General features: G+C 32.6%; 1 protein-coding gene and 1 long non-coding RNA gene across 4 annotated transcripts in view; both read left to right on the forward strand.

Annotated features, from left to right (window-relative positions):
- The window catches only part of LOC147838080 (uncharacterized), a 982,747-nt gene that overhangs the window by 186,406 nt on the left and 778,745 nt on the right, over positions 1-17,596 (forward strand). The gene's annotated exons all lie outside the window — the stretch shown is intronic.
- f3a (coagulation factor III, tissue factor a) lies at positions 3,483-16,840 on the forward strand. 3 transcript variants are annotated; one of them, XR_015524527.1, is made up of 6 exons: positions 3,483-3,697; positions 3,805-3,913; positions 7,133-7,326; positions 9,719-9,903; positions 12,291-13,287; positions 13,459-16,432. XR_015524527.1 is itself a non-coding variant. In NM_001245967.1 (6 exon segments), coding segments are annotated over 6 exon segments (885 nt in total). In that variant the 5' UTR covers positions 3,524-3,615; the 3' UTR covers positions 16,475-16,840.

Raw genomic sequence — 17,596 nt, forward strand, 5'->3', positions numbered from 1 at the left:
ATATATATATATATATATATATATATATATATATATATATATAAATATACATGTTCATTTTCCCTATATTTACAGTTTGGTGTCATCATCTAATGTGGATCTTAATTAATTAATTAATTATACATTTAAAAATAATTTGATTTAATTTCCAGCATAATTAATACAAATATTTTTAATACTGTACCTAGATGAACCAATCCCCAGTCCCATTTGAAAAGCATTTGATTATTTTCTTAATTAATTTAAAATATGAAATCAGATCAAAATGTGAATAATTTCAATCAAAATGCAAATTTAACTACACTATTTTATAGCAACAAATAAAAGGAAACATTTGCAGAAATATTACTGTGTCTCTTCCCATAAACTTGGAAAGGTCAAACCAAAGCGGCTGTGCTGTCTAATAAATGTTATTAATATTTTCCTACAACCTTATGACAGTGCATAAGGCTTGAATGTGTTTTAGAATGTATGAGTATAAATGAGTTCAACCAAATAAACTCTGCTTCTGCCTATTGTTTGAGCCTCGCATCCTCACAGGATCCTCCAGAAGCACTTGAGACGATCTGGGTAACGAGAGGTCAGAAAAACCCAGAGGAGGAGCCAATGCAGCAGACCCGCTCTATTGTACCACACAAATAAATCATGACTTCATTCACAAGTGAGGAATGCAGGAGTGATAACTGTATATTGTTTTCATATTCAGTACATGTTGTGAAAGTATTTCAAATAACTGTCCAGGAAGTTCCGCAACTGAATAGATATAGATTAGATGTAGAAGAGCAACTAAAAAATAGTGCAGCTTTACTAATATTACCTTCTTCAGTATTAATATTTCAGTTTTTGGGAGCACACTGTAAAAAAACCCTGGTTGCCTTAAATTTTTAAGCTGAATCAAATTGACCTTATGAGTCCATTGAACTTAAAGGTCGCTGATTCGAGCCTCAGCTGGGTCAATTGGATTTCTATGGGGAGTTTGCATGTTCTCCCCGTGTTTGTGTGGGTTCCCTCCGCATGCTCCAGTTGCTCAAGTCCAAAAACATGCGTTATAGGTGAATTGGGGAATCTAAATTGTCTGTAGTGTATGAGTGTGAATGAGTGTGGATGTTTCTCAGTGTTGGGTTGCAGCTGGAAGGGCATCCGCTAAGTAAGGCATGCTGGATAAGTTGGTGGTTCATCCCGCTGTGGCGACCCCTGAATAATAAAGCGACTAAGCCAAAAAGAATATGAATGAATGCATGAAACACCCAAACAAAGATTAAGTCTATAATTTTATGACGTTGATCCTTTAATTAACTAATTATATTCAAGTTTATGCATTAATGCACTTGAAAAATATGACAAATCTCTGTCTAAAAAGTTTATCAGACAGTACTATGATGACACTTTCAAGAAAAAGCACATCTCTGGTGGTTTTGGGTGAGTTTCATTGGAAGCACTGAGTCTTGAAAGCATTTTAGCATGCAAAGCCACAGGCAAAAGTGAGGTACCAGCTGCTCATTAGCATAAGGGTTTGAATGGGGTAAAGACCCCTGCTGGCTTTCAGCCCTCTAGAGGTGCCAGCGTCACATACCGCCTGAAACTGGGGCAGAACTGGAGTCACACTTCCCGAAATACAAATCATGAGCCTGTCATGAGTAACTTCTTGCATTGGTGGTAAATGGTTGGGTTAATGACCATATAAGCTTTTATGTGTGACAGAATGCATGATTAGATCATACACTGGTGAGTTTACGTCAGCTTCAGATTACATGTGCATTTTCAATCTCTAAACTGTTCATTTACTGAATGTATCCGCAAAGACTGAATTCTTTTAATAAGACAAATCTGACACAAATGATTGTTGTTTTTAAGCAACCTGGACATAATAAAAGCTCATGCTGTAATCTAGTGCTACTTTTATCTAGGATAAAAGGAAGTTGCACATTCCCACACTTCTGCTGTTGCTGCATAATGTCTGAAAAGTGACTAAACACTTCAGATGATCTAACCTCAAGTCTAAATATCAATATATATTTAAAGTGACGGAAAATAAGTGTTTTTATTGATTGGTTGATTTATTAATTGATTGCAGACTTGCCTTGAATGAGTCTTTATAGAAACTGACTATCAAAAATAAACAAATTTGGGGAAAAACTCTAAATAAACTGTGATAATTATGCAATAGTAATAATTGATTATTATGTTTTAATTAAAAAAAACAATTCCCCCTCCAAAATTCTGTATACATATATAGTGTGTTTATTATAAGGATTTATGTAATAGTTATATTATATCATATTAATTATATTATATTAATTGTATTATATTATATTATATTATATTATATTATATTATATTATATTATATTATATCATATTAGGTCACACATTTTAAGTAAAATAAATTATTATATAATATTATAATTATATTATTTTGCATGTAGTTTTGTCTACACAATATCAGGGAATAATCATTAAATCACTTTATTTTATATTTCACCATTTTAAATATTTTATTTTAACTCAATGAGGCGATTGAACAACCACATAAATAATAAACTGAAGTAATAAATAAAAGAGTATGAGTAAGTACTGAATCGGGGCGACTTGGTGGCTCAGTGGTTAGCACTGTCACCTCACAGTAAGAGGGTCACTGATTCAAGTCCTGGCTGGGTCAGTTGGCATTTCAGTGTGGAATTTACATATTCTCCCACAGTCCAAAGACATGCGCTATATGCGAATCAAATAAACTAAATTGGCCGTAGTGTATGTGTGTGAATGAGAGTGTATGGATGTTTTCCAGTATTGGGTTGCAGCTGGATGGGCAAAACATGTGTAAAACATATGCTGGATAAGTTGGCGGTTCATTCCACTGTGGCAACCTCTGATGAATAAAGGGACTGAAAATGGATGAATGAATGAATGAATAAATAAGCACTGAATCAATTTTATTATGATTATTATGCAAGAAAGAACAATGACAAAGACACAATATGAACAAAGAGACAAACAATTCTACAAGTTTAAAAGATTTATACTAAGAAAGAGTTTTACATGCAATATTATGAATAGAGTCACATATAAAGTTCACATATAAATCAAAATCCTTTCTGAAAATTATACGTAAGGGTGTGTTTTTTTTTTTTTTTTTGAAGATTTACATTTATGGATGTAAAATTTAGTCAGAAAAGCAACAAATTAATAAGAAATTTACAATGAGAGGTGTCTAGGTTTAGAGAGTAACCGAAGAATAAAATTTTGGGGGATGTGCAAAAGTTTGGAAATAAAATTTCTTTAATTAAATTGTAAAAGTCAACCCAAAGAACTTTACAGTAAGCACACTCCTAAAATGCAGTGAATCTCTAGGTTTTGTTTGTGTGTAATCAGCTTACTGTATCATCACGGAAGCCCATATATGGTAAAATGAGTAGACGGACCCACTTGTTTAGAGGGCGGGGCTTCATTAGTCTCGCTGTCTGAAATCACAACTGAAAACTGGCTGTTTTCCTACGAGCGCACACAGACACAGTCAGGAGGACTTCATAAACCACTTGGGAGGACTTCAAACTGTCTAATTTTTATCCCACGGGAGTATAACCTGGTATTTGGATCAGTATTGTGGACTTGGGACAATATGGACAGTAACATGAGACAAATTACATTACATACGCTTGTATTGGCGCTGGTTTCATTCTTCACGACGTCTTGCGCCTCAGGTGAGTCTCTTACCTGTGTTTTTTCATTTGTTCTTGTCGTTTTATTTTAAATGTTACGCAATCTAAAGAAATATTATTAATTATTTTTCAACTTTGCTTCTTTATAGACGTGTTTCCAAAAGCAAAGAATGTATCCTGGTCTTCTGTAAACTTTAAATCCATGCTAACGTGGAGTCCAAAACCAACCAATTATTCCTACACAGTTGAGTTTTCTGAGTAAGTATTTCTTTGTTTTTACCATACAGTTAGTATTCAGGTTGTTCATTCAATCTTTAGCACTACAATTTTACTATGTAGGATTAGCAAGACATCGTTTAAATATCAGTTTCCCCAAGTTGAATATACAAGTATATTGTATGCAGCTTTGGGTGCGAATTACAGGGGGGTTTGGGGGGGAGTGACCCCTCTAATTAACTCGTGATCCCCCTAAAGGACATTATAACAAGATGTGTGTGGGGGTCTGCCCTTTAATAGTTAGAAAAAAACTTTCTCTAATCTCTGATTTATATCTTAAGTATTAATAATTAAAAATGTATAATATAAATATACATTTAACCCCCATAACGGTTCATACCATTGTGAATGCATAATTGCCCACTCACAATGTCATTCAACAGTCTAAAAATGGCACTTCTAGAGCACCAATAGACATCTTAAGTATTTACAAAACACATATCTTGTAAAATAGGTGTTTATATCTGCATGTGACCTAAAAAAGAAAAATTAGACACATCATTTATATAGTTTGATCTAAAGTGACCTCTAAAATAGTCACTAAAACCACTCAAATAAATTAGATGTAATTTAAATACATTTATAAAATTGATTCACTGAAGCATGTATTACCAAACTACTACCAAGTTGTACCACCCCACCCTGATCATTGATGTATAATTCGCACACTGACTGTATACATACACTAGTGTCACATAGAAAATTTTATATTTTAACAAAGCAATTAAATGTTTGCCTTAAAATGTGAAAGTTATCAAATGAAGAGTTTATTAGCAAAAAAAGTAATAATTTTTTTTAGCAATATTCAGATACAATTATTATGTGGGGTTAGCAAGATACCTGAATTAGCAAGATGTCATTTGAAGAAACTTTTAAAAAGATTTTAAATCTAAGTTTCCCCAAGTTTAATATACAAGTATTAAAAGGTGCAAATAACAGGGGGATTTGGGGGGGAGCGACCCCATAATTAACACTTGATTCCCCCTAAAGGACATTACAAAATGTATGTGGGGGTCTGCCCTTTAACAGTAAGACATAGCTTTTTCTGATCTCTGATTTACATCTTAAACATTCAAACTTTAAAATGTATAATATAAATATACTTTGACCGCCCATAACGGTTTATACCATTGTGAATGCATAATTGCGCATTTTACAATCATTCAACAGTCTGAAACTTGCAGTTCTGGAGCACCGATAGACATCTTAAGTATTCAAAAAACACATATCTTGTAAAATAGCTGTTTATATCTGCATGTAGCCTAAAAATGAAAAATTATACATAATTTATATAGTTTGATCTACAGTGACCTCTAAAATAGTCACTAATTATCCCTCAAAACACTGAAAATGTTTACATTTTATTAATAAATTAGATGTAATTTAAATACATTTATCAATTTGATTCACTGAAGCATGTATTACCACCCCACCCCGATCACTGATGTATAGTTCCCACACTGACCGTTTATAAATACACCAGTGTCACAAAGAAAATTAAATACTTTAACAAAGCAATTAAATGTTTGCCTTAGAAGCAAAACAACTTCATTTTTAGCAACATTCAGATATCATGTTTTTAGGATTACAAAGATACCTGAATTAGCAAGACATCATTTAAAGACACTTGTAAAAAGGTTTTAAATCTAATTTTCCCCAAGTTTAATATACAAATATACTGTATTTATACACTAGTGTCACATAGAAAATGTAATATTTTAACAAAGCAATTAAATGTTTGCCTTAGAATGTGACAGTTATCAAATGAGTAGTTTATTAAAAATATTAATAATAATAATATTTTGCAATCTTCAAATATCATGTTTTTATTCTGTAGTATTAGCGAGATACCTGAATTAGCAAGACATCATTTAAAGACACTTACAAAAATGTTTTAAATATCAGCTTCCCCACATTTAATATACAAATATACTGTATATGTACATCATTGACATATAGTAAATGTATATTTTAACAAAGCTGTTAAATATTTGCCTTAGAATGTGACAGTTATCAAACAAGAAGTTTATTAGCAGAAAAAAACTTTTTTTTTTAGCAGTATTCAGATATCATGTTTTTAGGATTGGAAGGATACCTGAATTAGCAAGACATTGTTTAAAGTCATTTGTAAAAAAGGTTTTAAATCTCAGTTTCTCCAGGTTTAATATACAATACTGTAGCCTATGTTTTTGCATAAAAATATATTTATATATATATGAACAAAATACTTAAATGTTTGCCTTACAATATGGCTGTTATGAAATGAGTTTAATAGCAAAAAAGCAACAAAATAACTACATTTTTAGGTAAATTTAGATATCATGTTTTTAGGATTAGAAGGATGCCTGAATTAGCAAGACATTGTTTAAAGTCAATTGTAAAAAGGTTTTAAGTCTCAGTTTCCCCAGGTTTAATATACAATACTGTAGCCTATGTTGTTGCATTAAAAAAATATATATATATATATATGAACAAAATAATTAAATGTTTCCCTTATAATATGGCTGTTATGACATGAGTTAATTAGCTAAAAAGCAACAAAATAACTACATTTTAGCTAAATTTAGATATCATGTTTTTATTATGTTGTGCAACTGCTTAAAACATGATTTAAGGAAATTACTGGAGCTGTTTTAGTAGTTTTTAGAAGTCATGTTTCTACATTAAGTATTGAGAGTTCACTTGAAAGAAAAAGCTACTTTTGATCCGTTTTTACATGGTTATTTGTTTTATCTGTGGTTATAAGTAGTTTTGCTAGTTTATATTAAATGTTTCTCACTGTAATCTGAACATGGCCATAAACTCATAAAAGCAAGCAAAAAAAGTGCATAAACTATGGTTCATTCTTTCCATTTCCCTCCATTTAACATCTCTACTCATTTCTACTCAATTTACGATGCTTTTTCATGAGAAATGTAAATCTTCAAGTAGTCTTTAATGCTTTGAATTCACCTCTTAACTTTTTAAACTCCAATCCAGCTCCAATATTACTGATAAATATTGTTTTATAATTAGGAAAATCCTATATGAACTCTCGCATGTGTAGATTTGGCAACTTTTGCATACTTCCACACCCATGACTTGTTACAACGTGCTTTAACTTGTCATTAGCTCTTGTCACTAGTCATGTAATTTATTATCCATTTATTTAATCCGAATGATGTTTTTTACTATCTAAACGTCTGTGTAACATCATCGCAGACTCAGCCAGGACAGAGAACGCACGCCATACTGCATCAGGACGATGGATACCGAATGTGACCTGACTGCAGTGTTAAAAAACCTGAAGGCCTATTACAGCGCTGACGTCCTGTCTGAACCCATGCGGGGCGTCTCCTCTGATCTGGTCGAATTCCCTCATGTCAGCTCTGGGAAATTCTCTCCTTATCATGACAGTCAGTGTTTAGTTGTTTTTTTTGCTTTCAACTTTTGCTCTTTTGTTGAAAAGATTTGTTCACTTCCAGAATGAAAATTGCCTGATCATTTTTTTATTCTCTTGTCATTCAAGATGTTAATTTTTCTTCTTTTTACAGTCAAAAATAAATAGTTTTAAGAAAAACAGAAACAGTTAGTAATATTTAAACTTTTAATTTAAGTTTTTTTTTTTTTTTAAAAGTATAATTTTTTTCTACCAAAAAGGAGGTAACTACTAAATTTCCATTTCAATGCATCTTCAAAAAAACTCTAAACACTCATTAGTAGTGGTGTATTGGATCACAAATCTCACGGTTCAGATCACATTAAGGTTTTTTAGTCACGTATCGGACCATTTTTTGGATCAGCCAAAAAGGGGAGGAGACAAATATAATTTGCTTTCCATTAATTACAAAAACAGTACTCCAAGACACTTTTGGTTTTAACAAACAGAACTTAGAATCTGTAATTTTATAAAAAATAAAATCAGCAGAATAAAAATAAATAGTAAAATATTTAGTACTGTAAAAAAAAATCACTGTTACTACTACTGTTGCTGATAACGCTAAATGTAGAAATCTAACATTATAATTTGTAGAACCCATATTTATTTGTACAACCTATATTTATTTATATTATATTTTTCATGTTTCATTAATTCATTATTTCGTTAACTTCATGTTTTATTGCTAGATGATCATTTTTTAAGAATTATTCAGTGGCACATTTCTGATGGCTGGTTGTCGCCACCTATTGGTTAAATATTGTAATTGCTGCTTAGTTAACTGCACATCAAGGTGATTTTAATCTTTATCATAAACATCAGTGGTTTTATCTAAATTATAAACTGTTATCCTGGTACTTTGTGTTATTTGACTGTAACTTTATAACTAATTCAAAAGACTAAAGGCTGAATCTCTTTCTTGATTTTTGCATTTTTCAAACACAGATTTGAATGCAGCTATTCAAAGGATCAATAAACATATGCAAATCAACATCATTTATAATTTATGTTGCGTGGATGTGGAGATCCCGATCTTTGTATGATTACTCATGCAGCTTACACTGAATGCATTAATGCAGGCTAAACAAGTAGTGATAGAAAATACCTTTAATAACCTAAGAAACCCACCACATCCCGAATAACCCACCTCAACTTCTTCCGTCATCATTATATATTACAGGAAAGCCTAAATAAAGGAAATAAAGGAAAGCCTTTATACATGGGATTTGAATGACGTAAGAGGCGATTTCTCTGCAATTGGTACAAATTTAGGATTAGTCTACAAGTAAAAAAAAAAAGTATTAATCCGAGGAACACAAGACATTACTGTTAACAACATAGTGTATTAATTTCATACTTTAACCTTAGAGTGAAAGTTTATTATTTGCATGTGTGTTTAAGACCTGACTGTAACAATTTAAAGCAAATTTAAACTTTTGGGCACAATAAATGAAATGTATGTAGCTTGAAGATTAATTGTACATTATATAATAATTTACTCAATTTAAACAATACAGTGGTATATTTAATATTATCATATTATTATTATTATTATTATTATTATTATATGGTGATTATTTAATTTCTGCTTCTGATTACTGTTTGACTCCCCAGAAAATCCTAAATCTTTGTTTATTTACATCTTTTCTCTGTTGTATTTAACTATGCTTGTCCTTTTTATGATATTTTATGCAGATTTGCTCCCCTACAGATTCATCCCAAATCATCTAAAATGATGAATTCTTTACTCACTATTTAAGTCATTTGCTGAAATTGAATTTATATCGCTATATATATCGTAGTAAATGAAATTTTTCTTATATTGTGCTGCCTAAACAGTAATATTGATACAATATTAAATGTAGTTATTTAGCAAATGATTTTTTCCAAAGCGACTTGCAATTGAGGAGGCATTCAGCGATTCAACAAAAAGAGCAATACACTCAAGAAATGCTAATATACAGCAAAATAAAAGAGAAATGATGAATCGTAAAATAAGCACATAATAGAAACCCAATCAGAAGCATGTAAGCAATATTAAAGAGATAAATTTTGAACAAACGCAAGCGCTTGTGGTTAAAAAATTTATACATTTTTACAATTTATACAAAAAAAATATACTTTAAAAAAAGCACAAAGCAGCATTGAAACTACAGTTTGGAAGTTTAAACTATAAAACTCAACAGAAGTCCACTATATGGAGAAAATCCTGCATGTTTTATCTCAAAAAACATTTATTTCTGACTTAAGAAAGTATGAAATGAACATGACTTTAATCATAAGTACATTTTTATTCTGGAAGTGAACCAATCCTCTGCTGATGTGACTTTTGGATTTGTTAAATTATACCTGCTTTGATTGTGTTTCAGCGGACATTGGTAGACCAGAGTTTAAAATAGAAGTAAGCAGCGATAAAAGAATGACAAAGCTGCATGTGACGGACGTCCCGACGGCTCTGTTTGATGATCAGAAAAAGAGATTAAATATTCGGGATGTTTTCGGGGATGAGCTGCAGTATAAGGTTATCTACAGAAAGGCCAAGAGCACAGGAAAGGTTGGTGTTTAAAATGTAAAGTCTATTATCTCATGTCTTTTTGATTTTTATCTTATGTTATAAGCAGTCAAGAAATTTTTGTGAGGTCTATCATCACATCTTTTTATCAATTCTGCATTACTATACATAGAATAAAAAACAAAAATTAAAAAGTTTCAAATAAAACAGATTATTAAAGTGCAAGAAGTATTATAAAATTTACTAGCAATTTCTGACTGAGGCGTGTTTTTTATTTTACATTTAGAATAATGCATTTCTGCCAAATCGGCATGTTTACAGTAAATGGTTTCTGAATAATAATGAGACACTGAAAATTGCACTAAAGATTTAACTTTGAAATTTGATAAATAATTAATATTTATATTATTTTTTAAAGTAGAAAAAAATTGAACTGAAATAATATTTCACAGAGCTACAGTTATTTTATGTTTTATTTTTTCAAATAATTTAATCCTAGATGACTTCTAAACCATCAATAAATCGTACAGTAGTAACTAATATGATGTGAATACATCAAAAGCATGAATTGATCTTAGTTTTTCTGTCTTAAGCATCAATAATAGCATTGCTAATTACATTACATTCATAAAAATTAGTGCTGGGCAAAAATTAATCGTATCCAAAAATAAAAGTTTGTTCAACATAATTTACTGTAAGTGTGTGTATTGTGTATATTTATTATTTATATGTGAATACACAGATGCATGTATATATTTGAGAAAATGTTTATTTATATTTATTTACATATATGATACAAATTCTATATAAGATGAAATATCTATGTAACAAAATAGTTTTGTTATTATGTATGTGTGTGTGGATCACATATACATAATAATTGTATATAATACACACATGTACACTCACCGTCTACTTTATTAGGTACACATGTCTATCTGCTAGTTAACGCAAATTTTTACTCAGCCAATTACATGGCAGCAACTCAATGCATTTAGACATGGAGACATGGTCAAGACGATCTGCTGCAGTTCAAACTGAGCATCAGGAAAGGATTATTTAAGTGACTTTGAATGTGGCATTGTTGTTGGTGCCAGACGGGCTGGTCTGAGTATTTCAGAAACTGCTGATCTACTGGGATTTTCACGCACAACCGTTTCTAGGGTTTACAGAGAATGATCTAAAAAATAGAAAACATCCAGTGAGTGGCAGTTCTGTGGGCCTTGTTGATGCCAGAGGTCAGAGGAGAATGGCCAGACTGGTTCCAACCCAAATCTAGTAGGGTATACCTAATAAAGTGGCCAGTGATTGTATATATAATGTCAGAACAAAATTTTATTTTGGATGCAATTAATTGCGATTAAATTAATTTTTTCCCAGCACTAATAAGAACGAAATTTTCTGTAAGCTGTTAATTAGTCAATTTAAGCTAGCATGAACTAACAATGAACAATTGTACCTTTATTAAGAATTAACTTGCTTATTCAATTACTGTTAAAGCCTGCATTAACTAATATTCTACAGTATACAGTCGAAGTTAAAATGATTAGCTCTCTTTTTCAAATATTTCAATGTTTCACAGAGCAAGGAATTCTTCTCAGTATTTCCTATAATGTTTTTTTCTTCTGGAGAAAGTCTTATTTGTTTTATTTTGGCTAGAATGAAAACAGTTTTAATTAAAAAAAAAAAAAACAATTTAAGGTTAATATTATTAGCCTCCTTAAGGTATATATATTTTTTTATTCTTTATGAAACACACCACTATTATACAATGACTTCCTAATTACCCTAACTTGCATAATTAACCTAGTTAAACTTATTGTTTAAATTGCACTTTAGGCTGAATACTAGTATCTAGAGAAATATTACGTACTGTCGTCATGGCAAGATAAAATAAATCAGTTATTAGAAATGAGTTAAGGGCAATGCAGTGGCACAGTAGATAGTGCTGTCGCCTCACAGCAAGAAGGTCGCTAGTTCGAGCCTCAGCTGGGTCAGTTGGCATTTCTGTGTGGAGTTTGCACATTCTCCCTGCGTTCGCGTGGGTTTCCTCCGGGTGCTCCGGTTTCCCCCACTGTCCAAAGACATGCGGTACAGGTGAATTGGGTAGGCTAAATTGTCCGTTGTGTATGAGTGTGAATGAGTGTTTATGGATGTTTCCCAGAGATGGGTTGCAGCTGGAAGGGCATCTGCTGCATAAAACATGTGCTGGATAAGTTGGCGGTTCATTCCACTGTGGTGACCTCAGATTAATAAGGGGGCTAAGCCGAAAAGAAAATGATTGAATGAATGAAATGAGTTATTAAAACTATTATGTTTAGAAATGTGTTGAAAACAAATCTTCTTTACGTTAAATAGAAATTGGGGGAAAATATACTGGGGGCTAATAATTAAGATTTCAACTGTATCATCTGTGTTTATCTTTTCAGAAAGAAATGCTTAGTAAAAAAAGCATAATTGAGATGCCGGATTTGGACCGAGGAGTGGGTTACTGTTTTAATGTTCAAGCTTATCTACCTTCACGTGCTGCAAACAAACAATTCGGAGAGCTCAGCAGCGTCCACTGCTCTACAGAAGAAAACACAACCGTCTTTGAAGGTAATACTTTCACTTTCACAACAAAAGACTTTGACTCGGCCTTTCAGGGATTTTTCCGCACAACAATCCAAGGAAAAAACAAACGCTGAGACTTTTGTCTGATCTCAAGTGAATCAGTTTCTAAAAATAAACTCTCTGGGCTATGAAGTTTATGAAGTGTCAGAACGCTGATACGGTATCATATCAGAGGATTATATGGACTCCATTAATGCATGATTCAAGCTAAATGTAACTGATAGCACTTATAATTGATAAGAAGTGTGTCTGCTGGGCGGATGCTGATAGTAGCTTGTGAATCAATCATCTCAGAGTTTACTCTTCCTCAGGTCATCCAAGATGTAGGTGACTTCAGTAGAGTTTCAGATGAAACTGTGATCCTTGGTGATTCTCTAAAATTCAACTCAATGGAATTTCGAGACTCCAATAAACAAATACAGGCTAAACTAAATTGACACCCATGTCTCATAATGATACTTTAAAGGGGACCCATTATCAAAAGTCACTTTTAGAAGGGGTTTAAACACAGTTGTGTGGTAACAGTGTGTGAATATAACCAGCTTCTAATGGTACACATGTATTAATTTAGATTTTTTTGTAATCACACTGATAAAAACTGTCAGCAGAAACACTTTGATTGGCATTCTCTCTCTGTACATGTCATCAGAAGGAGAAAGCCCCACCCACTATTGGGGTTGTCACGATACTAGAAATTGGTACCAATCGCTACTAACATTTAAAAAAACCTCCATTTTCTGCTAACATTTGAGCACTACCGAGCACGTTCTTAAACAGCCCTGATTTGCCATTGTGTTCATGTGCTCAACAGAAGTGACTGTGATTGGCCATGAAGGTCAACATTTCACCGAACTCACTGCTGTTTACTGAGTGTAACAGGGACACTGGAGCATTTAAAAGTCATGATTCAACAACAGGTGACAACTTATAAACAAACCAGCTGATCAAAATAACTTTAAAACACTCTAGTGACTCAGTAAACAGCAGTGAGTTCGGTGAAATGATGACCTAAATAAATTGCTCTTGACACTTAAAAGTGTAAACATGCAGCCCACGACAAGGTGTAAAGTTATTGTGTGTCATTTAACAAGCCGTTTACAGCTAATTTGATGTCATTTTGCTCGCATGGATAATTGAATATTAATCAGATGATGTCATTACGCTGCTGTGCCGTCAGCCAATCGTTGCATTGCTGATCATGATTTCGGGAATCGATAGATCTGTCCTTCACAACACACACAGCGATCTCAGATCAGTTTATCCAGACATTTTAATCTGATTCACGAACTTGTTTGAAGAACCAAGTCAGCCAGAGATCAGTTATCAAGATTAAAAGATCCAGGATCTGCCAAATCATCTATGATCATTTAAGCGAGGTACGAAGAACAGAGCCCAGTAAACACACAAATAAACAATAATAATAATAAATACATTCAAGGGATGTAACAATGCTCTACTAAAGGAAAAAAAAAAGTTTTTGTTTTTGAAATAAATGATCTTTTAAGAGTTGCATCAAAACACAAGAATCATCGCTTATTCCATGTTAATTGCAGTGCGTGTTTTTGATTGAGAATTGGTTAATAAGAGTATATATTTATGAGTCTACATTAGTCTAAAAACTTTTAAAAAGCATTAATCAGACTACACAGGTCACCCTTCATGTTTGCAATTCACTACAAAGTACCTGTTCATAATGTAAGATTCATTAATCATTAAACTATGCTGGCTGCACGTCATATTTTTAATTCACTGAAAAGAACTGGTTCGTAAGAGTCATTCATTGGACTACACTGGTGATGCAAACAAACAAATAAACAACAATCATCATTTCATTTCATTTGTTCATAACACAAACTAAGATGTTTTCAATCAAATTCTGACACACCATTCACATGGGGCTTCAGGGTTAACGCTTGACTGAAGGCGTGTCTAAAGTTGAGGCTAACGCGATTGTCATAGCAGCGTCAGCCAATGAAATTCAGTCAGCAATAGGCCACTGTCTAGCTGGTGTATTTGCATACAGCGATCTGATTGGCTGACGCTTCCTTCGACGTTTGAAAAGTTGAGCTAGTCCCAACTTCTGCAGCGAGCAACGCCTCTGAAGCGGCGCCGACGGATCCACAATGCAGTTCGGCAACGCCTGACGTCACCCATTCAAAGTAAATGGGAAGCGTTGACGCTGACGCCCCGTGTGAATGGGGCATGAGATTCCTGTTCCTTCATTAGAAGTATATTCACTCAAAACGTTCGAAAAAGAGTCATTCAAAAAATAAATATATAAACCATGTGACCACAGAATAAATAAATTAGACCATGAAGCTTTAAGTTTACAGATCAGTGTTTCTGTGTAAATAAAAGCCTAATTTAAAGATAGTTCGCCCAACACATAAAACGTCTGTCATTCAAAGAAATAGTCCACCCAAAATTGAAAATTCTGTCATCGTTTACTTGTTTCAAACCTGTTTTTTCTTCTGTTGAACCCAAAGCAAAGATTAACTGAAGAGTATTATCATAAAACAGACACAGATTAACATAGTATTGATTGTTTTTACGGATATTAAGCCACTGCTTTTTCCAACATTCTACAAAATATCTCAAACAGAAGAAAGAAATCTATTTAAAAAAAGAGTAAATAATGAGGAAATTGTAATTTTTGCGTGAACTGACCCTTTACATCTGGTTATTAAAGAATCATCTCATGAATATCACTTATAATAAATATGAAAATAATCTCTTTTCACTCAGGATTCCCACACTTTTGTTCACACCAAATACAAAGACTTTCAAGGACTTTTTAAATCACTAGTAATTCTAAATCATTTATAATTCACACCCAGCATATATAGTGCCAAGAAAGTCCTTTTTGTACACAACGTTTCCCTTTACTCCTAATATTTACATTAAATGTCAGTAATTAAGTTTTAAATGTGTCATTTTCAGAAACCTAGACAATTTTAAACGAATTTGTTAAATGAATATGTTAATTTCATGTTAAAAGAACTTTAATACAATTAGTTGAATTTAATACTGGTAATGTTTCAATTAAAATTTCTGAAATATTTATTAAACGTGCGTTATTCATCATAGTTTTTGTATAAAAGTTAAATTTATGATTTTTAAATAAAAATTGTTTTTTTTGTATTTAGAAGCAGCACAGTACAGTTGTTGAAATAAATAACAGCATCAGTTTAAAATTCAACCACTTTCAAGTACCTATGTTTGTTTTTAAGTAATTCCCAGGCCTTGAATCCATATGTCTAAAATTCAAGTACTTTCAAGAAGTGTGGGAAGCCTGTTTACTAAATGTCAGATTTTGTGCGTGTGTGTGCGAGAATCGGAGTAACAGAGATCCTTAAGTAATCAGAAAGTCTTAAGCTTTGATCTGAAGGTCAACAAATGTTTTATAGTCTCGAAACGTCATGCAAATGGAGACCCAGCAAACAATTATGCGTTTAATAGACGTCTAATAGACATCTAAATGTAGTCAGCTTGGCTAAAACAAGGCTAAACGTAGGCTGTCAGTGAAATATTAGACTAAGTCTAAGAATAGCCCAAAACTAGACTAGTCGTGAAATAGACAGAATAGACAGACTTGATATGTGTAGTCATTCATTTCTGTTTATTTGATGACTAGTCTAGTTTTGGCCTATTCTTAGACTTATTCTATTAGATTTTTACTGACAGCTCAAATTTAGCCTGGTTTTAGCCAAGACGACTATGTTTAGATGTTGATTAGCCATTTATTAGACATCTTTCAAACACCAGAAAAGCTTGCTGGGGAGTGAGTAAGGGCTGCCAAAATGACATTTGAAATGATCTCTTTAATAATGAGGACGTGATTTATTTTTTTGCAGAGTACGGCACGGGTGTCATCACTGGAGTTATTGTTTTCATCCTTTCGGCAATAATAGTCATCGTTTTGGTCATCGTGATGTGCTGCAGACGAAGGAGGAGAGCGGAAAACGAAGGAAAAGAGGGATTAGCATTGAATGGTCTGTGAGGAGTGCACATGCCCTGTTTGGTACAACTAAATTAATGTAAAGGGAGGATTGCTGTTCCGTTCCACTACCGAAATACTGTTTCTGTGAAACCTCAGAATGTAGATATGTTAGACATATAATTTAGCAAGACGCGAGCTTTTTACTATCAGGGTGGTGGGTTCTTTAGTCTGGCACTGAATTGTACTGTATAAATGTTTTTTTTTTATATACCGTTGAAGTCAAAGTTATTCGCCCTCCTGAGAATTTTTATTTATTTATTTTCAATTATTTCCCAAATAATGTTTAACAGAGCAAGGAATTTTTCACAGTATTTCTTATAAAATATTTTTTTTTCTGGAGAAAGTTTTTAATTTAAAAAAAAAAAACATTAAGGTCAATAATATTAGCCCCTTTAAGCAACAAATGTTTTAGATAGTCTACAAAGCAAACCATCGTTATACAATGACTTGCCTAATTACCCCTATCTGGCTAATTAACTTAATTAAGCCTTTAAATGTCACTTTAAGCTGAGTACTACCATCTTAAAAATATCTAGAAAAATAGTATTTACTGCCATCATGGCAAAGATAAAAGAAATCTGTTATTAGACATTAGTTATTAAACTATTATGTTTAGAAATGTGTTGAAAAAAAATCTTCTTTTCCTTATGTGAAGTTTATTTATAGACTAATTTCGAGAGGGGGTTCCATAGCCAGGGGGGGGGGGTTCGAGTGGTTAAGAAGACCCACCCCTAACTGACAAAGGTCTAGAATTTGTCCCATACATGGGCTTACTTGTCTTATTTTGACTGCTATACCATCATAAATAGTGAATAACCCATCGAAAAAGGCTTTAAGACCAAGTCAAATCCTCTGATGGCTTTCGCTTCAGTGTGACTTGCTATCAAGCGTCAATGCTAACAAATATTTTTATTTTACAATCTGACCTAAGAGAAGTCATCTTTTGCTACACAGAGAAAAATTTAGCAAATAACTGTTATTCCAAATCTTGAACCTTAGTTATACAAAAAAATCTTGTAACAAAAAAATGACCTATAAAAAGGTGTGAAGCATCAAATCAACCCATATTAAAGTTAATCTGAACACTATTTTGCCGATTGTTGTTGTCTATGATTTTTTAAA

This window comes from Danio rerio, chromosome 24, assembly GCF_052040795.2.
Source record: "Danio rerio strain M-AB ecotype USA chromosome 24, GRCz13ab, whole genome shotgun sequence".
Taxonomy (NCBI): domain Eukaryota; kingdom Metazoa; phylum Chordata; class Actinopteri; order Cypriniformes; family Danionidae; genus Danio; species Danio rerio.